Source organism: Notolepis coatsorum, assembly GCF_963971535.1.
Source record: "Notolepis coatsorum genome assembly, chromosome: 13".
Lineage (NCBI taxonomy): Eukaryota > Metazoa > Chordata > Actinopteri > Aulopiformes > Paralepididae > Notolepis > Notolepis coatsorum.
This window is the reverse complement of record NC_140177.1, coordinates 169,998-194,270: the sequence shown is the minus strand read 5'-3', so window position 1 is coordinate 194,270 and position 24,273 is coordinate 169,998. Positions and strand designations below refer to the sequence as shown.

Genomic DNA, 24,273 nt, shown 5'->3' with positions numbered 1-24,273 from the left:
ACTGGCGTTTATGTTGCTTAATGTTGCTTACACTTGCTTGAAGTTGCTGCTCTGTGTTTTGCACCACAGTGTAACCATGGAAACCAGACACATTATCAATAGTATCACTATTTTACATTTTCCAAGCAGCCGACATGCTAGGAAGATATTATGGGTTTACAATTAATCAAAACGATCAGAACAGATCGGTACGTAAGTCAAGGTGCTTGGTGTGTCTGGCGTTGCAAGGTGTCTCTGATGGCTCAGATAGCAAGCTCAACATTTGTGAGTTTAAATTCCTGATCATTTAAATGTCCCTTGTAACTACGGTAAACCTTCAATTAAAAGCATATAGATGCCGATCCCTTTTGTTGGCCGGGCATGGCAGCAGCACTGTATTCTCTGTCTGACTGTGTGTGTGTGTATGTGTATGTGTATGTGTGTGTGTGTGTGTGTGTGTGTGTGTGTGTGTGTGTGTGTGTGTGTGTGTGTGTGTATGTGTGTGTGTGGACTGGGCACTGTCCAGTGCTGAAGGTCTGACTGATCTGCTGTGAGTGTGTGTGTGTGTGTGTGTGTGTGTGTGTGTGTGTGTGTGTGTGTGTGTGTGTGTGTGTGTGTGTGTGTGTGTGTGTGTGTGTGTGTGTGTGTGGACTGGGCGCTGTCCAGTGCTGAAGGTCTGACTGATCTGCTATGTGTGTGTGTGGACTGGGCGCTGTCCAGTGCTGAAGGTCTGACTGATCTGCTATGTGTGTGTGTGGACTGGGCGCTGTCCAGTGCTGAAGGTCTGACTGATCTGCTGTGTGTGTGTGTGTGTGTGGAGTGGGTGCTGTCCAGTGCTGAAGGTCTGACTGATCTGCTATGTGTGTGTGTGTGGACTGGGCGCTGTCCAGTGCTGAAGGTCTGACTGATCTGCTGTGTGTGTGTGGACTGGGCACTGTCCAGTGCTGAAGGTCTGACTGATCTGCTGTGTGTGTGTGTGTGTGTGTGTGTGTGTGTGTGTGGACTGGGTGCTGTCCAGTGCTCAAGGTCTGACTGATCTGCTTTCAGACAGCGAAAGACAACCGAAGAGATCAAATTAATGATTCATAATTCATATTTCTTATACAAGTAATATTCATACTGGTTTAAATAAACCAATTTGATAGTATTTCCCATCTTTGCTGAGCAAGAGTTTTGTGCAAAAGGATTTAAAGAGCCGTCCCATATAGACACCATGCGGGCCGGTTCAGTGATTGAAGCAAATAAAAGCCCATGCTTTAATTAACTGAAGTTAAGACTTTTTCATTCAGAAGACTTAGTTAAAATTGAGGTATATCAACACATCTAGGACATGGAACACTGCTTTTACAGGCCAGAGGGTTAAGCACGCTAAGCTGTTGTTGTTGTTAACCCGATGCTGACATGACGGTGTGAATATGAAAACTTCATAGCTAATTGCAACACAAGCGTCCAGAATGACGATGGATCTCACTCTGAGGTTTAATGGTAAGAAGCGTGGAGGTGACACTAAGGGACCAGAGGTCAGGGGTCAGGGGTGACTCACAGGCAGCATGACGGAGGTTCCAGGGGGTCCGGCGACTCCATCGGCGCCAGGAATACCAGCCTTTCCAGGAATACCCTGTCGGACGGAGAGGTTAAGTTAAGTTATACCTTTTATTAATCCCTGTGGGGGGGGGGGGGGGGGGGGGATTCATACTCTGCATTTGACCTCCTAACTATTTAGTACCTTGATCAAGGGACCAACTCCAGTTGTAATGACCAGTACCTTGGTCAAGGGACCAACTCCAGTTGTAATGCCAGTACCTTGGTCAAGAGACCAACTCCAGTTGTAATGCCAGTACGTTGATGAAGGGCGAAGGCAGGAAACCTAGCATGTGTCTTTTTTTATGGAGTACCCGGAGGAAACCCACGCAAACATGGGGGAGAACATGCAAACTCCACACGGAAAGATCAAATAAGATCAAATAAGATCAAATAGGATCACCAACATGATCAAATATGATCACTAACAGGATCACTAACAGGATAAAGCATCACTAACAGGATCACTAACATTATCACTAACAGGTTCATTTAACACACTCACCCTGTTAATTCATTTAACACACTCACCCTCTTAATTCATTTAACACACTCACCCTCTTAATTAATTTAACACACTTACCCTCTTAATTCATTTAACACACTCACCCTCTTAATTAATTTAACACACTTACCCTCTTAATTCATTTAACACACTCACCCTCTTAATTCATTTAACACACTATTGTTGTGCTCATGTCACCTGCCCCAGAGACTACAGTTGAAAATTAGCCAACTTGGCTAAACTGGCATATTTACAGTCAAATGTTCCTTAATATGCACTGTCTCTGTATTTTAAACCAATAAATACAAATACACTCACCCTCTTAATTCATTTAACACACTCACCCTCTTAATTCATTTAACACACTCACCCTCTTAATTCATTTAACACACTCACCCTCTTAATTCATTTAACACACTCACCCTCTTAATTCATTTAACACACTCACCCTCTTAATTCATTTAGCACACTCACCCTCTCTCCAGGATCTCCAGTAGAGCCAGGTGGTCCTGAGGAGCCAGACGGGCCACTTGGACCCTGAGAGAGAGAGAGAGAGAGAGAGAGAGAGAGAGAGAGAGAGAGAGAGAGAGAGAGAGAGAGAGAGAGAGAGAGAGAGAGAGGAGTGGGGTGGAATATAATCAGAATAATGCTATATGCAGTTTAAAAAAAAAAATCTTTTTCCTCTCCTCCCAATGTTAGTCGTTATGCCAATTCCCAGTCCCCTTCCTGGTCGTTGCGCACTCTACCCCCTACTGTCGGTCTGGGAGGGCGGAGACTATCACATGCTTCCTCCGACACATGTGTAGCCAGCCCACCACTTCTTTTCACCTGGCAGCGCGGACTCTCACTGGGAGAGTGTAACGTGTGGAAGGTCACACTACCTCCCTCCAGATCCTTCCCTCGCTGTGCAGGCGCCCCGACCGAACTGTAGGAGTTTGCTGTCCACAACGACCCGGACCCACCCACCGGCTTCCCTCCCGCTGACTCTGCCAATTGAGCCAGTATGACGGCCGGCCAAGCCGGAGGCAACGCTGACAGCCGGATTCGATACCAGTGTCTCTCGCGTTGGTGACGAGCGCTTAGTCCGCTGCGCCACCCAGCCGCCTGCTATATGCAGTTTTAATGGAATCTCTCTGTACGTCGTGGAGTGTAGGGTCAGGTCAGGGTCAGGTCAGGGTCAGGTCGGGGTCAGGTCAGGGTCAGGTCAGGTCAGGGTCAGGGTCAGGTCAGGACAGGGTCAGGTCAGGTCAGGACAGGTCAGGGTCACATCCAGGTACTTGAGGTCACAAGATGGAAAGGTTATTCATAAAATGGCCACTATATATATATATATTATATTACTTATGGCTATAACATAAATTATGTACCTTTTTTACTGTGGTCGATTAGTACTTTATTTATGTTTTCTGATGCGACTGTGTTGTAATATGACATGTAGAAGAAGAATAGGAATATAAATATTTATGTTTTCTGATGAGACTGTTTTGTAATATGACATGTAGAAGAAGAATAGGAATATAAATATTTATGTTTTCTGATGAGACTGTGTTGTAATATGACATGTAGAAGAAGAATAGGAATATAAATATTTATGTTTTCTGATGAGACTGTGTTGTAATATGACATGTAGAAGAAGAATAGACGGTGTTGTAATATGACATGTAGAAGAAGAACAGGCTGTGTTGTAATATGACATGTAGAAGAAGAATAGACTGTGTTGTAATATGACATGTAGAAGAAGAATAGGCTGTGTTGTAATATGACATGTAGAAGAAGAATAGACTGTGTTGTAATATGACATGTAGAAGAAGAATAGGCTGTGTTGTAATATGACATGTAGAAGAAGAATACTGTAGGCTGTGTTGTAATATGACATGTAGAAGAAGAATAGGCTGTGTTGTAATATGACATGTAGAAGAAGAACAGGCTGTGTTGTAATATGACATGTAGAAGAAGAATAGACTGTGTTGTAATATGACATGTAGAAGAAGAATAGGCTGTGTTGTAATATGACATGTAGAAGAAGAATAGGCTGTGTTGTAATATGACATGTAGAAGAAGAATAGGCTGTGTTGTAATATGACATGTAGAAGAAGAATAGGCTGTGTTGTAATATGACATGTAGAAGAAGAATACTGTAGGATGTGTTGTAATATGACATGTAGAAGAAGAACAGGCTGTGTTGTAATATGACATGTAGAAGAAGAATAGGCTGTGTTGTAATATGACATGTAGAAGAAGAATAGGCTGTGTTGTAATATGACATGTAGAAGAAGAATAGGCTGTGTTGTAATATGACATGTAGAAGAAGAATAGGCTGTGTTGTAATATGACATGTAGAAGAAGAATACTGTAGGATGTGTTGTAATATGACATGTAGAAGAAGAACAGGCTGTGTTGTAATATGACATGTAGAAGAAGAATAGGCTGTGTTGTAATATGACATGTAGAAGAAGAATAGGCTGTGTTGTAATATGACATGTAGAAGAAGAATAGGCTGTGTTGTAATATGACATGTAGAAGAAGAATACTGTAGGCTGTGTTGTAATATGACATGTAGAAGAAGAATAGGCTGTGTTGTAATATGAGATGTAGAAGAAGAATAGGCTGTGTTGTAATATGACATGTAGAAGAAGAACAGGCTGTGTTGTAATATGACATGTAGAAGAAGAACAGGCTGTGTTGTAATATGACATGTAGAAGAAGAATAGGCTGTGTTGTAATATGACATGTAGAAGAAGAACAGGCTGTGTTGTAATATGACATGTAGAAGAAGAATAGGCTGTGTTGTAATATGACATGTAGAAGAAGAATAGGCTGTGTTGTAATATGACATGTAGAAGAAGAATACTGTAGGCTGTGTTGTAATATGACATGTAGAAGAAGAATAGGCTGTGTTGTAATATGACATGTAGAAGAAGAATACTGTAGGCTGTGTTGTAATATGACATGTAGAAGAAGAACAGAAAGGAAGCCTCGTTGACTCACAGCAGGTCCCTCTGGGCCGGGAGGTCCTTCGATCAGCATCCCCTGAAGAACACAAGACAATCAGAGCTGTGAGCTTCATTCATACAGTCTAATATATATATATATATATATATATATATATATATATATATATATACAAATGGCTAGCCAGTGAATTGTAGAGTAGCCACGTCTATGAAGGAGAGGGTAGGGCGTATCTGTTAGTCTCTTGATAGTATATGTAGAAGTGAAATACAGGTTAATGTCTTATGGGGTTGTTATATGTTTTATTATGATGCTCTATGTTTTATTACGATGCTCTATGTTTTATTATTGTGTTTTATTATGATGCTCTATGTTTTATTATGATGCTCTATGTTTTGTGATGTCTGTCCATGTCCAAAATCAGGGACCATGTGCTTGCACTTTCTCATGTTTTTATCCCTTGGATGCTGTCTTTTACGCCACAATAAAAATCAATCAATCAATACATACAGTATATATACAGTATAATAGCATCTATCCTCTCAGCACCAGGTCAACGCACGCGTTGATAGCGACTGCATGACGTGGGGACATTTAAAACAATAAGGAATAGATGAGGATCAGAGCTTCTAAACCTGTTCAGACGAGGACTTTTCTTGATCCTCCAATAAGATAAGATATTCCTTTATTGATCTCTTGGGGAAATGTGGGTGTCATAGCAGCGTGGGGGAGGGGGGGGGGTACAGGTATGGGCAGGGTAATGGTAGAAAGACATAAATATAGGCAATAAGATTAGACCTGAATATGAAAATATGAGAAAAGATAAACTGTGTAAACTAAGGTGCAAGTGAGGGTCTGCAACCTGACTGACAGGGAAGTAACAGTTGTGATTGGAGGATGGAGGTGAGAGGGGGCGGGGCTTGACTCACAGACTCCATGACGGCGGGGTCTCCCTTCTCTCCCTTCTGGGCTCTGATGACAGCCTGAGGAAAACACACATGTACCACACACACACACACAGCTGTCAGTACAGAGGTACACACACACACACACACACACACACACACACACACACACACACACACACACACACACACACACACACACACACACACACACACACACACACACACACACACACACACACACACACACACACACACACACACCCATGTACCAACAACACAGCTGTCAGTACAGAGGTACACACACACACACACACGCACGCACGCACGCACGCACGCACACACACACACACACACACACACACACACACACACACACACACACACACACACACACACACACACACACACACACACACACACACACACACACACACACACACACACACACACACCCACATGTACCAACAACACAGCTGTCAGTACGGAGGTACACACACCCACACACACACCTGATATGACGTATACATACAGAAGGTCGTCAAATGCATTGATAAATATTCACATTAGCATAATGCATGTCATCGGTCAATGCATTTCTCCGTTCCATGCTGTAGCCACGCTCACACGGCGATGTGGAAGATACAAAGACCAAACTACATATTGCGACTGTCGCAAAGGAAAAACGTAAAAACGCATACCGACTATTACTGGACCTTCCTCACTCCAGTTCATTACAACGCTAGACTTTTAGCCGCTGTTATAAGGAAGCAGCGAGAGAGACTGAAGACCCACAGAGAGAGAGAGACATTCAGAACAGATGAAGCTCGTGCCACGAGGCCATCTGCTGGGCGTATAAATGCCTCTTTGCGTTGCAGTTGTTCTAGAGGAGCTTGCTATACACACAGTATAGAGCGGATCACATTTCAACCCCCGACACTCCGACCAGATCTTGGTCAAAATAGTATTTGAAAGTCATTCAAATGCTTTTTTCCCCCTTTGTAACGGATTTCACTCGCCTGGCGCACAACAAATGCGTACTAAATTAAGTAAATGACGACAAAAAGAGACAAACAAATACAAATGAATGTCCGCCTGGCCTTGAAATGAAGGCAAACTGAAATAATAGGGCTTGAGAGTATTCAAAACCTCAAATTGGCAAATAAATAAACAACAAAATGTTGATTCAATCTTAACCCTTTATTGCAGAGATCTGGTATTTCGCTGTATAAACAGAGCGAGATTAGATCATCCGTTTCTCCAAGATCTGGTCCACCGCAGAGAATTTACAAATCAGATCTTTCTGTGCTGCTCGCCAATGAATACAGCCAAAAAGATCAGGATTCATGAAGGGATGGTTGAAATGTGGGATCCGGCTTTGAAGCTAAATGACTTACGCCTCCCTCGTCTGTCACGGCGGACAGGGCGGGGCCCATGTTGGCCTCGACCTCGGCCTCCGGGAGAGCCTCGCCGAAGTCCTTATAGGAATAGTCGTATTCATTCAGGCCCACGTCCCCAGTGTCATACTCCGCCACGGTGAAGGAATCCTCCACTACCTCACCGCCTGTAGCCTCTACCTCCTCCAATACCGTCTCCTCCACCTGGGGGCGGGTGGGGTTATCACACAGCCGAGAGAGGAGCCAGGAGAGAGAGATGGAGAGAGAGAGATAGAGAGTGGAAGAGAGAGAGATAGAGAGAGAGGAGAGAGAGAGGGATATGACGAAAGAAAGAAAGAGAAAGAAAGAAAGAGTGAAAGAGGGGTAAGAGAAGAAGTGAAAGAAGAATGAAAGAGGGGTGAAAGCAGTGGAAGAAGAGTGAAAGAGGAGTGGAGGAAGAGTGAAAAATAGTGAAAGAAGAGTGAAAGGAGTGGAAGAAGAGTGAAAGAAGAGTGAAATAGGGGTGACAGGAGAGTGGAAGAGTGGAAGAAGGGTGAAAGAGGAGTGGAACAGGAGTGAAAGGGTGAAAAGAAGTGTGAAAGAGGAGTGGAACAGGAGTGAAAGAGTGAAAAGAAGTGTGAAAGAGGAGTGGAACAGGAGTGAAAGAGTGAAAGAAGAGTGAAAGAAGGGTGAAAGAGGAGTGAAAGAGTGAAAGAGGAGTGAAAGGTGGGTTAAAGAGGAGTGAAAGAGTGACAGAAGAGTGAAAGAGTGAAAGAGGAGTGGAACAGGAGTGAAAGAGTGAAAGAAGAGTTAAACAGTAGTGAAAGAGGAGTGGAACAGGAGTGAAAGAGGAGTGAAAGAGGAGGGCATATAGAGAGACGATGAGAGTCTTACCTTTTTGCAAATAAACAGACAGTGACACAAGGACATACAAGTGACGTCTGAGGGACCGTGTGACTGAGACATCAGGTAACTAACCAGGGATTAAACCTTCAGGTAACTAACCAGGGAGTAAACCTTCAGGTAATCCGTTTTCAACAAAGCTCGTGCACAATAGCCAGTCTGTGTGGCGTCACCTGTATATGGTGGCAGTGCTACAAATATGACTTAATTAATGAATTAATTTAGAAATAAAATATAACCCTTTAAAAAGGAGTCAAACACACAAAACGGTTATGAGCACCTCGCTTTGTGAAAACGACAAGTTGCCACTACGTAGCGAAGCTAGTCTAACTATGTTAATTCTTAACTATGTTAATTCAGTAAACTTACCACTTATTATAAGACAAACCAACGGACACAAAAGCGTGAAGACGAACCCAGTGGAATGTATTACGTCTTAGCATGGAAAAAGCAAACATTCACTTAAATCCGGTGAAATAATTGAATTATTTGAGAAGGACCCGTGCAGTTCAATAATGGAAGTATGAAATACCTAAATGATTCTGTACTTCTTAACTTCTATATCATCTAGACATATTTACAAACATTTTTAAATGTTTAACATTCAAATAGTGAAATGTGGAAATAAATCATCAAAGTCAACCAATGCAGCTAAGATGGTGATGATGATGATGATGATGATGATGATGATGATTGGCATTATCACCAAATCATATATCCGGGGGAACCTTGTTGTGAACAGATTCTGTTAGTGACTAGGGCTGATAGGTCAGAGGTCAGCCTTGACTACTGTATTCACACCAAGAAATGCAATGTTAGATTCGCACGTCAAACAAGAATGCATTATCTCCATCCCCCGCGTCGCTCCGGGTTACAGAAGGTATAACGAATATTCCCATTCCGCGACTCCCGTTTCCTCAAGATCTTTTTGACTCTCATTTCAAGGCGCGGCTCGACGGCGTCGCTTCTCGCTACGAGAGCAAAAAGAGGGATCTTGTGTTTTAGGGAAAGGAGGAGGAGCCTGGGTGAGAATGTTCGATGATACAAGCCGGATGGACGTAGTGCATTGTTCTCTGAAGGGGGGCGGCGTGCTGCTTTGTCTCACGGCCGCCCGCGGCACAGTGGCGGCAGAACCGTGAGACGGTTAAGAGAATGTTAATAAGAAATCAACATTTGCTACTTTGTTAAAAGGTGCTGTAAGTGGCTTTTTTGTTTTGGGTTAAAATAAGTGTTAAATTGCTCTACACTCCGACAGCCATGTTACTGACCAGACGCTCTATATCAGTGATGGCTGTCGGAGTGTAGAGCTATTATCTTAACATGTAAGACACTTATTTTAACAAAAGAATAGCACTTCCAGCACCTTTAAGACTACATAGGCCTACAGGACTGGGCTCACCACCACAGATATTACTACAATGTCCTCTTCCCTCTTTTTTCAATCTGCAACCTTTTAACAGATTGCCTTCTGAGATTGTATTTGTAGCGACGTCTTCTTCTGTGTATATATGTTTTTTTTTTACCTGGCCAGTGGCAGCTTCTTGTCCAATCACCTCACCCTCTGGCTGCTGGACCGCCTCCTCCTCATAATAATATTCCGTCACTGTAGGGGTGTGGCCAGCCTCAGAGTGGTCAGTAATTACGTCCTGATTGGTCAAGTTGACAGGAAGTGATGGAGGGAGAGCGAGGAGGAAGTAAGCAGATTTGAACGGAGAGGGTGGTTAGTGAGTCCGGTTGTGGTACGAGACCACGGGTTAAAAAGAGGACGGAACATTGTATAAAATAGCGCGTCGCCGGATCAAAATTCAAAAAAATATTTCAAATTTTCATCTGCAACTCACATTTTCCCAGGTTTGAACATTCATGTTAGAAAAGACATTTCAGCCGATGTTTTGTATCCTGATGACTATAAATCATGTTATGCAAAAGATTTAGGGAGTCATCGATACTTAATATCGTTGCAAAAATGTCTTTTTGTATATAATCTTTTTTTGTTGGTGTTAAAAGGGTCACAATGCCTTGACAGGATCATGAGGGTCAAGACGGCTCTTCTAGGTCTCTGAAAGAGCCTGAGGCTGATAAAAGGTTTATCACTTGACACTTGTTGACGTTCGGTTTCTCCAAAAGACTGGAAACTGAGCGACAACCGCAATCGGCTATACCTCACAGAATCTTGCAGGTTCAGTTCATCAGCGACAACACTGCTTCATATTCACATAAGCGTTTCATTCGGAAAACATTTATGATCGTACCGTCATCACACTGACATCGACAGCTACCGTATGTACAGTATATGATCGACCCAATTATCCCCAAAGGAGGCTGCTGCTGTGACGTTGAAGAACCTTGAACCTCTAAGCATACTTTTACGCCTGCTTAGGGCTTTCTGTGAGGCCGCTTCAGTCATATTTGATACAAAATATGATCAGAAACAAGCGATTAAGAGTTCTCAGACAGAGAGAACACGGGCACTTGAGAGAAGGAGAGAGAAGGACACACAGACAGTAGATGTGGAGATGAGAAGAGATGTTGTCGCGTCGTCGTGTCGTGTGTGTACAGACGGTGAGGGTGACACTGACATCCTTCTGGGTTTCTGTGTCATAGCAAACTCATGCTCATTTACTGACCAATCAACAACCAGCGAGAGACACAGAAGGCCTCTCTGTGAATCCAGATTCTGAGATCCACTCGGAGCAGTTTGAAGGGGGGGGGGGGGTCTGAAGGGGAGTGAAGAGCGGTACGGAGACCGTGTGCAAAGAGCCATGCTTTCAGTACGTCTGCCGCTGTATGATATCATATAACAGGTTGTGGTGATCGTGACGATCATATGATATATAAACGCGGAGGAGAGGGGGGGGGGGGGGGGGGGGGTCCAGGTGGGTATGAGCCAACGTCCTTTCTGAACACCAGGCGCTCCCCCATCCTCAGGATTCACTTCAAGCTCCGGCAACGACCGTTAGTGACATTTCTTGAGACGCTCTGGTCCGGTTTCTCACACTTGATATGAATTGATCAAAATGGCGTTTTTTTTTCCATGATTTACATCTTCATCTACATCATCAAATGCTTTTTTTAGGTTAAAATGGCCGAGGCTTTCTAGTGAACTCTTGGATGGGGGAACCCCTGGTGAGCAGACGGGAGAGATGGGCGATACAGCTTCCTGAACATTCCAACATGGCCCCTCCTGTTGTACCTGTTGATAACCGTTGCCATTGGTTTTCTTTTCCTGGACCGCGGTGCCGCTCAGCGCAGTCTTGTCGAAAGGAGGGAAGGCTTTGTGCTGCGACTTGACGTTATTGAGGTCCACCGCCTCCTTGGTCTTCACCGGCTTAGGAGGAGTCGGCAGAACCGGCGCGGCCGTGGGCGGCTCTTTCTTCGGGGCAGGTTTGACGATGGGAGTCTTTACGACCACGGTCTTCACCTTTTCTACTTTGTTCACTACCGTCGTGATCAGAGGGACTTTGGTGACCACAGTTTTAACTTTAGTGACTTCAGTTTTGACTTCTTGAACCGTGACCTCGGTTTTCACCGCGGTCGCCGCTTTTGTGGGCTCAGGTTTCGGCGCTTTGGCGGGTTCAGGTTTTGGCACTTTGGTGGGTGCAGGTTTTGGCGCTTTGGTGGGTGCAGGTTTTGGCGCTTTGGTGGGTGCAGGTTTTGGCGCTTTGGTGGGTGCAGGTTTTGGCGCTTTGGTGGGTGCAGGTTTTGGCGCCTTGGTAGCTTCTACTTTGACGGCAGGTTTCACTGCAACGGCCACAGTCTTTTCTACCTTCTCTACCTTAACACTCTCCTTTTTCTCTGCCTTTGTTTTAGTAGTGGTTTCAGTTTTCGCCAGTTTTGCCACGACAGTAGCTTTCTTCTCTACCGCGGCGGTGGCTTTGCCGTTAGCCTTCGCTTCCCCGTTCACTTTATTCTCCACTACAGCTGCTTTCACTTTAACCTCAGTGGTAGCTTTGCCATTTCCATTCACTTTAGCCTCTCCGTTTACTTTCTTCTCTGTGGCAGCTTTGCCGTTGGCTTTAACCTCAACAGCGACAACCGTTTTCTTAGCCTCAGCGACAACGATTTTTTTTGCCTCCACAACAGCAACAATTTCTTTTGCCTCCACAACAACAGCTTTTCCTTTGCCATTACCATTGACTTTAACCTCAACTACAGCAGCTTTTCCATTGCCGTTAGCTTTAACCTCAACAGCGACAACCGTTTTCTTAGCCTCAGCGACAACAATTTTTTTTGCCTCAACAACAACAATTTCTTTTGCCTCCACAACAACAGTTTTTCCATTGCCATTACCATTGACTTTCTTCTCAGTTACAGCTGTAGCTTTGCCATTACCATTGACTTTAACCTCAACTACAGCAGCTTTTCCATTGCCGTTAGCTTTAGCCTCAACTACAACAATTTTTTTTGCCTCGACAACAACAGTCTTTCCATTGCCGTTGCCATTAGCTTTAGCCTCAACAACAACAATTTTTTTTGCCTCGACAACAACAGTCTTTCCGTTGCCGTTAGCTTTAGCCTCGACAACAGTCTTTCCATTGCCATTGCCGTTAGCTTTAGCCTCAACAACAGTCTTTCCATTGCCGTTAGCTTTAGCCTCAACAACAGTCTTTCCGTTGCCGTTAGCTTTAGCCTCAACAACAACAGTCTTTCCGTTGCCGTTAGCTTTAGCCTCAACAACAACAGTCTTTCCGTTGCCGTTAGCTTTAGCCTCAACAACAACAGTCTTTCCGTTGCCGTTAGCTTTAGCCTCAACTACAACAGTCTTTCCGTTGCCGTTAGCTTTAGCCTCAACTACAACAGTCTTTCCGTTGCCGTTAGCTTTAGCCTCAACTACAGCAACCTTAGCTGGGGCAGGTGTGGCCTTGGGCTTAGCGGCCGCAGTGGGTTTAATCTTGGACAGGAGTACTTCTACTGCGGTAGGCTTGGCTTTGGACGGCTTGGCTGGGGCAGGCTTGGCTGGGGCAGGCTTGGCTGGGGCAGGCTTGGCTGGGGCAGGCTTGGCTGGGGCAGGCTTGGGGGCTTTGGCAGGCATGGGTAGCTTGAGTACAAGTTTGGACAGCACTGTCTTGGTTGGTTTAGCCGGGGTGGGTTTGGGTTTGAGAAAGGCGAGTTTAGACGGTTTCCCATTGGCTGCCTTCTTCTATCGTATGTGTTTATTGGTTGATATTTGGTTGATATTTTGTATAGTGTGTAAGGGTGGGTGGGTGGGTGGGTGGGTGGGTGAGAGAGAGAGAGAGAGAGAGAGAGAGAGAGAGAGAGAGAGAGAGAGAGAGAGAGAGAGGGTTGGGAGGGGATGAAAAGCACAACAAGGGACAGAAGGAGAAAGACAAGAGTGGATGTTTTGAGACACAGTGACATAAAAGATGGCTCGGGCTTGGATGATTTACTGAGAGTTCACAGGCATTACTGGATACAGTAGACATGTTTGGACATAAAGAAATACTAGCAATTATCAACATTATAACAAATGTCCAGTATTTAAAATTAAATTGTTCGAATCGTTCTCACGAAAACGGAATTCAAATAATTTCAGCTGATCTCTCCAGTAATGCCATTCTCCGTATATTAATGACAAAGCAGGTTGTTTTTTTAGTTTTTTTCTGCTAATGAGAACCGGAGCCTGTGATTTGGCGGAGGCACGTGGGGTGTGAGTGGTCAGGTGAGGCTAGCGCACGCACATACACACGTACGTACATACGTACACACACGCACACGCATGCAGGCATGCACGCACACACACACACACACACACACAAAGACACACACTTTGCACTGAGCTGTCCAACTGCAATAGAAAGGTGTTATTATGATCAGTCATGCAGGAGTAGTACAGTATAAATGTAATGAATTATTATTAGTAGTAGAAGAGCTGCAGCGGGTTGGCTACACATACCTATTAGTCTCACAGTGCAGACGTCAAAACTACTGCAAAAATATATAAATTCCCACGAGACATGCTGCGACATAGAACACACATGCGCGTGTAAACTAAACTAAATACTACGACAAACGTCTCGACAGAATGACGTTTACACGTGGTGACATTACCGACGGGTGCCGAGAGAAAAGACAAACGAGCCAAACTCCGGTGGCGTTGAGTCACAAACCACAGAAGAAGAAGACACCGAGTCACAAACCACAGAAGAAGAAGAAGACACCGAGTCACAAACCACAGAAGAAGACACCGTACCGAGGTCAGGCGTACAACCGCGTAAATGCATAAACCCGGAGACACGTGCACTGATGCGTGGATGAAAGAGGGTGCAGACGCAGACACATGCGGTCTCTCCAGACAGCAGCCGGTCTCATGCAGACGAGACGAGGTGGGACACACAGCTGGTCATCAGTGATTCCCGACGTAAGTTCTTTCAATATCTTCAGCTTCCCTCGCAAAGAAAAAGTATCACAGTAGGACTGACGGTCATTTCAGTTTGACCACGGTGCCACAAATACCGCCGTGGTAAAGGTCAGGTATCGCCACGGGAACCACTGTTGCACTTGAACCATGACACCGATGGTAATATCACGGTGGTATCGTAGCGACCTAAACAGTTATGGAAATACCACAATGCGTTTTTTTTTTAAATACCGTGATACTTTTCTTGTGAGGGTTATCATGACAAGACAAACTGCCCAACCACCGTCATATTTCTATTTGTTATGATGACGTGAGCAGTTTTTCAGAACTTAGATAAAGATATGAAGCACGTTGTACGGTCTGGCAGGGATGCACCGCTACTGCTCACTTAGTCACTGTCTATACAGGCTAGTTTTCAAGTCTCAAGTCTTCATGTATCGAACAAACACTACCATCGTTTTTACTGAACGGTATAGACGCTGAGCGTTAATTTGGGGTTGTGCATACAATTTAGATACCTTAGGATTGATTTTTGTACGAGCTATGTATGTATGTATATATAAAAGACTTTGTGTCAGACTTGTTATCGACTGGTAACGGCCCTGGTTATCGGAGACCATCGATGGTATCGGTGCATCCCTAATTCATCCGTGATTACCAAGATATCAGTGATTACCTCCCCCTCCCTCGCTCGACAGTTGGTACGGTCCGAGTGTGGACAGGTAAGGGGGGAATGTGTGTATATCGCTGTTGTCATGGGAACAGGGTGTGTGTGTGTGGTGGGGATAGAGGGAGGGGTGTGTGTGTGTGTGTGTGTGTCTGTGTGTTATACAACACGACTGTACCTGAACCACCACAGTGCCCCCCCCCCCCACAATGTCAACATAGCCACACATAAACACACATGACATACATATAAATGATTAGCCAGACCTGTGGAACGCTAGGCAAGCTGAACGCTAGGCAAGCTGAACGCTAGGCAAGCTGAACGCTATGCAAGCTAAACGCTAGGCAAGCTGAACGCTAGGCAAGCTGAACGCTAGGCAAGCTGAACGCTATGCAAGCTAAACACTAGGCAAGCTGAACGCTAGGCAAGCTGAACGCTAGGCAAGCTGAACGCTACGCAAGCTGAACGCTACGCAAGCTGAACGCTAGGCAAGCTGAACGCTACGCAAGCTGAACGCTACGCAAGCTGAACGCTAGGCAAGCTGAACGCTAGGCAAGCTAAACGCTAGGCAAGCTGAACGCTAGGCAAGCTAAACGCTAGGCAAGCTAAACGCTAGGCAAGCTGAACGCTAGGCAAGCTAAACGCTAGGCAAGCTAAACGCTAGGCAAGCTGAACACTAGGCAAGCTAAACGCTAGGCAAGCTGAACACTAGGCAAGCTAAACGCTAGGCAAGCTGAACGCTACGCAAGCTGAACGCTAGGCAAGCTAAACGCTAGGCAAGCTGAACGCTAGGCAAGCTAAACGCTAGGCAAGCTGAACGCTACGCAAGCTGAACGCTAGGCAAGCTGAACGCTAGGCAAGCTGAACGCTACGCAAGCTGAACGCTACGCAAGCTGAACGCTACGCAAGCTAGCGTTCCATGGGTCTGACCTGTCAGGCAAGTAAATTACAAGGGGCACAAAAACATCATACGGTATCAATGTATTAATACGCGACGAACGCGACGAAGACAGTTGAAACAAGATGGTTGTTCGGTGCTGGTCGGTGTGAACTAAATGAATACATACATAAATGGGGTGTTGGGGGGGGGGGGGGGTGTTAAGAGAGAATGAGAACGGAGGAGAGAGAGAGGTATGTCGTGCCGCGAAAACAACCCTAAGATACGATAAAAGTGGTTAATCACACAGGGTCTCGTTCATCGGTGATGAACATCAGATCTAAGCCCTTGTGTTTCTGTGTGGTTCTGTTTACATAGCAGCGGAGACGTGCTATAGGGCTTGCAGATAATGTCTGAGAACAATATATGGCACCAACCAGCGACCTGAAACCACTGTGCCTCATACCTCTCTTTACCTTCAGTTCTCACCCTCCCGCCCCCCCCCCCCCCCCCCCCGCCCCCCTGACCCCTCCCTCCTCTTTACCTGCTGCCCGGAGGCCCCCTCTGGGGGAGGGGGGCGCGAGGAGGAGATGGGGACGCCAGTCGTTTCCTCATAATAATAGGGGTATTCATGGTCATCCTGATCCTCATCAAAGTACTGACAGAGATGGAGGGATGAAGGGATGGATGGATGGATGGAAGGAGGAAAAGAGGGCGGGTGCGGGGGAAAGGGGGTCACGCGAGGAATGTGTGCCAGGAGAAGTGGAGAGTGAGATGTGCAGGGTTTAGAGGCCACGAGCGGAGGAACAGAGGTGAGGGAGGAGGGGGGCAGGGGTACAGGGGGGGGGGGGGAGAGAGAGCGAGAGAGAGACAGAGTGTGAGAGAGAGACAGAGTGTGACAGAGAGACAGAGAGAGAGGGTGACAGAGAGAGAGACAGAGAAAGAGGGTGACAGAGAGTGTGTGAGAGAGAGACCGAGAGTGTATGAGAGAGACAGATAGAGTATGAGAGAGATAGAGAAAGAGAGAGAGAGAGACAGAGAGAGAGAGAGAGAGAGGCCGAGAGTTTGTGAGAGAGACAGAGAGAGACAGAGTGTGTGAGAGAGAGACAGAAATAGAGTGTGTGAGAGAGAGAGAGAGAGAGAGAGAGAGAGAGAGAGAGAGAGAGAGAGAGAGAGAGAGAGAGAGAGAGAGAGAGAGAGAGAGAAAGAGAGAGAGAGAGAGGGGGGAGGGTGACAGAGACAAACAAACAGACGGACAGACAGACAGAGAGAGAGGGTGACAGAGAGAGAGACAGACAGACAGAGAGAGAGGGTGACAGAGAGAGAGCATAGGAGAGAATAACAAAAATGCAACATTCTTTTCTATTCGTCAAGAGACTCTGGCTCTGGTGGACCGTAGAGTCGCTCAGAGGATCTTCGACGAATGAGAAAAACAGCAAAAGCAAATGAATAAAACCACATTGATTGATATTCATTTAAAAGCAGTCATCCCAACAGCATCGACGCGATAAGACTTGGGACGCAAACAGTCTGTGTGTGTGACTGAAACAGCTCAGAAGGTTGATGCTAAGGTTGATGTTATCTTTATATGCCCCGTAAAAACACCATGTTATCTTTATATGCCCCGTAAAAACACCATGTTATCTTTATATGCCCCGTAAAAACACCATGTTATCTTTATATGCCCCGTAAAAACACAGTGTTATCTTTATATGCCCCGTAAAAACACTGTGTTATCTTTATATGCCCCGTAAAAACACCATGTTATCTTTATATGCCCCGTAAAAACACCATGTTATCTTTATATGCCCCGTAAAAACACCATGTTATCTTTATATGCCCCGTAAAAACACCATGTTTTCTTTATATGCCCCGTAAAAACACCATGTTATCTTTATATGCCCCGTAAAAAACACCAGAGAATGTATCAAAATCGATGTGTGTTTTATTTACTCTTTATATGCCCCCCAGCGACTTGCCCGTCCAGATGAGAAGAAAAGGAAAAAGACAAGTTTGTTTGTATCGTTCTTTTCTCCCCTACTTCCTGTCTTTCATTGGGGCACAGTGGAGAAAGGAGACAGAGAGCCAAGCCGCATTTAATCACGGCTCAAATACTCCCAACGCAAAGTGTAGGCTCTACCAGATTATCTAAGTGCACGTCTTTTCCCAAAATTGGGAGTTTGAGGTGTACCCAGTAATTAATCCGAAGGTACGAGACCCGAGATAATGTCTCTGTTCTTCTCCACTTCTTCCAGGAAACACAGATAGAGGGGGGCATAGATATATATGGTGCGAGGTGGAGTCTCCAGCGTAGTTCACCGGCGGCCATCTTGTCACAGGCAGCACGCCCACTCATAACATGAATGTCTATGGTGCATGTGCTATTGAAATAACCATAGCTTGCAAAATCTTCAACCGATTTATAAACGGTTTGGTTTATTATTACAAACGTTATGCTTGGACATGTTGAAATTATTTTCATACGAAGGTCCATTATAAGTATGCAGTATTATAACTACATCTCTGACGTTTGTAACAAACCAAACCGTTTGAAAATCGGTTGAAAATTGAGCAAGCTATGGTTATTTCAATAGTACATGCACCATATATGTTATGAGTGGGCGTGCTGCCTGTGGCAAGATGGCCGCCATGTGGCAACGTCGGTCTCCATTGGCCAGCAGCGCGGGTGAGTCATCTAGTCTTTATATATATCTATGGAGGGGGGGGGGTCGATACAAACTGTTGTTGATGACTATGCAGCGGGAGGACAGAGAGAGAGAGAGCAGCACTTTGATGATCAGACCTCACGCTCATGTACCTTCAGATCGATTGAAATTACATTGATGTAGTCGCTTTTTAGTTGGGTTAAGTCGACTCTATTTAGTATGTTGAGTACGAGTTGAGTATGTTTTTTTTTCTGTTAGAGCAACAACAAAAACTGTCAAGACATTTGGCTACAAAAGACAAAAATTGGTTTTTGATTTCACCTATTTGCCATGCCTTAATTGGTAGACAAAGTTGAATGTTTAAAAAAAATAATAATAATAATAATAATAATAATAACAATAATAATAATAATAATAATAATAATAATAATAATAATAATAATAATAATAATAATAATAATAATAATAATAATAATAATAATAATAATAATAATAATAATAACCAAAAACAAGCAACAGTATTGACAAAAAATCTACACTGGATATATAGAATATATATACAGTATATATACAAAAGTTTATAAACAAATTAATTGTCTACCAATCAAGGACGGCATGATAAATAATGGGAATATTGTGTTTATTGTATCTTGTCGCCCCATGTCTCAACAGTTCTTGCGTCAGATCTTTCAATTTTTTTTTTAATCTCTAACAGAAAAACTTCTGTCAGGGCTTTCACTTAATCTGACATCCTAAATATAGTTGTTAGTCATGAATGTATGAAACCCATAGATGACAGAACAGAGGCGGAAGTTTCTGCTGTAGCCTCAAGACTGATTCTACTTCAACTGATCTGAGCGCAGTTCAGCTGCCACTTTGCATGCTGTAAAGGAAACGGTCAAATTCCACCGCGGACATTAACGGATTGTTCTAGTGGTTTTCAACTTTCATTCTCGTCTTCATTCAACCAACACCGTATTCCTACGAGCGCCAGGAGCCCACGTCGTCGCAGAATTCCGCCGAATAAAAGGAAAATGAAAAGAAAGTTATCAGATTCCGTTTGGCTGCCTAGCTTTACAGGTGTTGTGCCGAATTCGGACTCCCTGCCAGAATCCGACCCCCCCTCCGATGAACGTGCATACTCTATCAGCCTACCCAGCATGTACGTACTTTGTTAGAACTGCACTCGTTATTGGCGCATACACTCTATCAGATTTCTGTCATAAAACGATAAAGCGGACAGAAATACGGGAACGTTTTGATTATATATATAAAGGCTTTGACATTGTAAAACGAAGGAACACCCACACGATATATGCTACCCGTATCCAGAGCAGCATTAGGTGCTACATGATTTTCATTAATTTAAGACACATTTATTGCAAGGGATTTGTATACACATAAACTCAACAAATAACCTCTGTTCTCCTTGCAATGCGTTTTTTTAAAATTCTTTCTTATACAGTAGGAAGTGGGAAGAACACTATATCGTGGGTGTTCCTATGACTTGTATTCTGCTTACAGCTTCGAAACTCCACTTACTTCGTTTTACAATGTTAAATATAATCAAAACGTTCCCGTATTTCTGTCCGCTTTATCGTTTTATGACAGTAATCTATGCGCCAACAATAACGAGTTGAGTTCTAGCAAAGTACGTATTACATGCTGGGTAGGCTGATAGAGTATGCGCGTTCATCCGAGGGGGGGGGGGCGGATTCTGGCAGGGAGTCCGAATTCGGCACAACAGCACCGGCTCAGCGGCTGAGGCGCTCGTATCTCTTATCGGGAGTGAAGTTCAGCGGTGTGTGTGTAAAAGGTTATATACTAGGTGGTGTGTGGCACATTCTATATTTGGCTAATGGCTGTATGTAATTACGTACGAGTAGGGCTGACCCCTATTAATCGATTAGTCGACTAATCGGTCGAAAGGAGCCGTAGTCGACTGGCCAACCTCTTAGTCGAATATAAATATATATATTAATATTTTTAATTTAAATTTTTTTTAATAATTTTTTCCAAAAGAAAAGAGGCCTAGAAGCGTGGCTAACGCTAATGGCACGCATACCAGAGGCTAACTGTCTACGAAAACAAGCACAGAGGCACTGAAAGAGGATTTCACTCGTCTAATGAACACACTAGAGTAGACAAATATCAAGATGTATCCATCAGTGGACCAATTGCATGCTTTTGCAGAGGATAAGAAGCCTTTAGTCGACTCCTTCAGACATTAAGCACCCCCCACAGCCCAAATGGAATGATAAAAAAGTAAAAAAAAAAAAAAGAAAAAAAAGAAGTTTATAAATATTATACGTTTTTTTTATTTTTTTTTAAGTCGAACAATAGTCGAATAACGGCAAATTTTGGCAAATCCTAGTCGACCATCCAAATCCTTAGTCGGGGACAGCCCTAGTGAATACAATACAGTCGTGGTGGGGACGGTATGTTTGAATTGAACAAGGTTGATGGGCTGATCTTGTGCCGCACATGCCGGTGAGTGTGAGTCGTGTTGGCCTGTGGGACGTCCCGCGTGTGTCTGTCTGTGGAGGGACTCACGTAGGTGTTGGGGTCCTGGGCCTGGGTGTGGGGCAGCGGGGAGTCGCAGTCCGGACTGTAGTGCTCACAGAAGTCATAGGCGGCCTGGGGGTTGGAGGCGATCAGGAGCTGCTGGATGTCTCCCTGTTGTGTGAAGATAATATACAAAATAAACAAGTTCATAAACAAATAATAATAAAAAAAAAACCACAAGGATTATGGTAGAAAAACCAACACTTTTTAGATCTACATCTCGAGCTTCACGATGAATTATGAGACCTCCTAGAGCAGCGGTTCCCAAACTTTTTTGGCCGTCCACCCCCTGTCACCTCCCGACCTAGTTGACGCACCCCCAATGGGTTTCTGTTAGAAAAAATTGTTGCTGGTCTCCGTGCACAGATTTTATTTTTTATTTTATCTCTTCCCACGGCGACTATGGATAGGGAATTTCTTTATTTAATTAAAATGTTCACGACAACATGGATGCATGTACTCTGCCAGCATGTTTAATATCCATAATACTAAAGGTTTTATGACATTTTATTGTAATCTTTTTTTTTTTTTTTTACCACCATTAGCCTTTTCATGGCGCGCACCACAGTTTGGGAACCACTGTCCTAGAGAAAGGTGTTCCCTGCTACGGTTTAGTTTAGTTTAGTTTAGTTTAGTGCACAATGTATATTTGAATCTGTGACATTACATTTAACACCTGATCGTTGTGTGTGTTTGAGTACAAGGTTTCTTTTGTTGAATTGAATGAGTTGATTATCTTGATCTACGGAACAACTGAGACAAATAAAGACAGTACAAAGCTATCCACTTTTTCTCCTCCTGTTTTTCCGTGTTTTTCTCCTGTCCCAATTTAGTCGTTATGCCAATTCCCCCCCTTCCCTTCCTGGTCGTTGCTCGCATGTGCCCCCCCCCACTGGTCGGTCTAGGGAGCCCTGAAGTCTTATCAGATGCTTCCTCCGAGACATAGGAGACAGCCAGCAGCATCTTTTCACCTGCCAGCGTGGACTCTCATTGGCGAGGTGTAACATGTGGGAGGTCACACTACCCTCGCCATCTCCCTCCCTCGCTGTGCAGGCGCCCTGACCGACCTGTAGGAGTCGCTGTTTTACAAGGACCAGAATACCACCCCACCGGCTTCCCTCCCGCTGACTCTGCCAATTGAGCCAGTATGACCGCCGGCCAAGCCGGAGGCAACGCTGACAGCCGGATTCGATACCAGTGTCTCTCACGTTGGTGACGAGTGCTTAGTCCGCTGCGCCACCCAGCCGCGCCAAGCTAGCCTAGCTTAAAGTGGAAGCATATACGGACCACTAGTCTAGCTTAAAGTGGAAGCATATACGGACCACTAGCCTAGCTTAAAGTGGAAGCATATACGGACCACTAGCCTAGCTTAAAGTGGAAGCATATACGGACCACTAGCCTAGCTTAAAGTGGAAGCATATACGGACCACTAGCCTAGCTTAAAGTGGAAGCATATACGGACCACTAGCCTAGCTTAAAGTGGAAGCATATACGGACCACTAGCCTAGCTTAAAGTGGAAGCATATACGGACCACTAGCCTAGCTTAAAGTGGAAGCATATACGGACCACTAGCCTAGCTTAAAGTGGAAGCATATACGGACCACTAGCCTAGCTTAAAGTGGAAGCAGATACGGACCACTAGCCTAGCTTAAAGTGGAAGCATATACGGACCACTAGCCTAGCTTAAAGTGGAAGCATATACGGACTACTAGCCTAGCTTAAAGTGGAAGCATATACGGACCACTAGCCTAGCTTAAAGTGGAAGCATATACGGACCACTAGCCTAGCTTAAAGTGGAAGCATATACGGACCACTAGCCTAGCTTAAAGTGGAAGCATATACGGACCACTAGCCTAGCTTAAAGTGGAAGCATATACGGACCACTAGCCTAGCTTAAAGTGGAAGCATATACGGACCACTAGCCTAGCTTAAAGTGGAAGCATATACGGACCACTAGCCTAGCTTAAAGTGGAAGCAGATACGGACCACTAGCCTAGCTTAAAGTGGAAGCATATACGGACCACTAGCCTAGCTTAAAGTGGAAGCAGATACGGACCACTAGCCTAGCTTAAAGTGGAAGCATATACGGACCACTAGCCTATAGCTTAAAGTGGAAGCATATACGGACCACTAGCCTAGCTTAAAGTGGAAGTATATACGGACCACTAGCCTAGCTTAAAGTGGAAGCATATACGGACCACTAGCCTAGCTTAAAGTGGAAGCATATACGGACCACTAGCCTATAGCTTAAAGTGGAAGCATATACGGACCACTAGCCTAGCTTAAAGTGGAAGTATATACGGACCACTAGCCTATAGCTTAAAGTGGAAGCATATACGGACCACTAGCCTATAGCTTAAAGTGGAAGCATATACGGACCACTAGCCTAGCTTAAAGTGGAAGTATATACGGACCACTAGCCTATAGCTTAAAGTGGAAGCATATACGGACCACTAGCCTATAGCTTAAACCTCTGGGAGAGGTGTTTTTGGCCAACAGCTAGGCTAGCCGGTCCGTATCGGTCTCTCTTTCATTAAGTTGTGCTAAGCTAGGCTAGCTTGCAGTCAGATAGCTTTCTACTGAACGTATACAGAGAGGAAATCTATGTTCTATCTATGTTCTTGTCTGACTCTGGAGAAGATGGTGAGCGCATTTCACATCATGTTGGCATGTTCCCTCTCTCTCTCTCCCGCCCTCTCTCCCGCACTCTCTCTCCCTCTTTCTCTCTCTCCATCTCTCTCTCTCTCTCTCTCTCTCTCTCTCTCTCTCTCTCTCTCTCTCTCTCTCTCTCTCTCTCACTCTCCCTCTCCCTCTTTCTCTCCCCCTCTCTCTCTCCCTCTTTCTCTTCCTCTTTCTCTCCCCCTCTCTCTCTCCCTCTTTCTCTTCCTCTTTCTCTCTCTCTCTCTCTCTCTCTCTCTCTCTCTCTCTCTCTCTCTCT

At 44.7% G+C, this 24,273-nt stretch overlaps 1 protein-coding gene across 1 annotated transcript in view; it reads right to left on the bottom strand.

The window, feature by feature from the left end:
• LOC311239073 (uncharacterized protein) overlaps positions 1-24,273 on the bottom strand; it is a 119,065-nt gene that overhangs the window by 88,224 nt on the left and 6,568 nt on the right. The window contains 8 exon segments of the mRNA XM_084327301.1: positions 1,523-1,597; positions 2,540-2,602; positions 5,054-5,095; positions 5,947-6,000; positions 7,320-7,523; positions 9,725-9,847; positions 11,395-13,341; positions 21,323-21,445. Coding sequence (XP_084183427.1) covers positions 1,523-1,597; positions 2,540-2,602; positions 5,054-5,095; positions 5,947-6,000; positions 7,320-7,523; positions 9,725-9,847; positions 11,395-13,341; positions 21,323-21,445 — 2,631 coding nt within the window.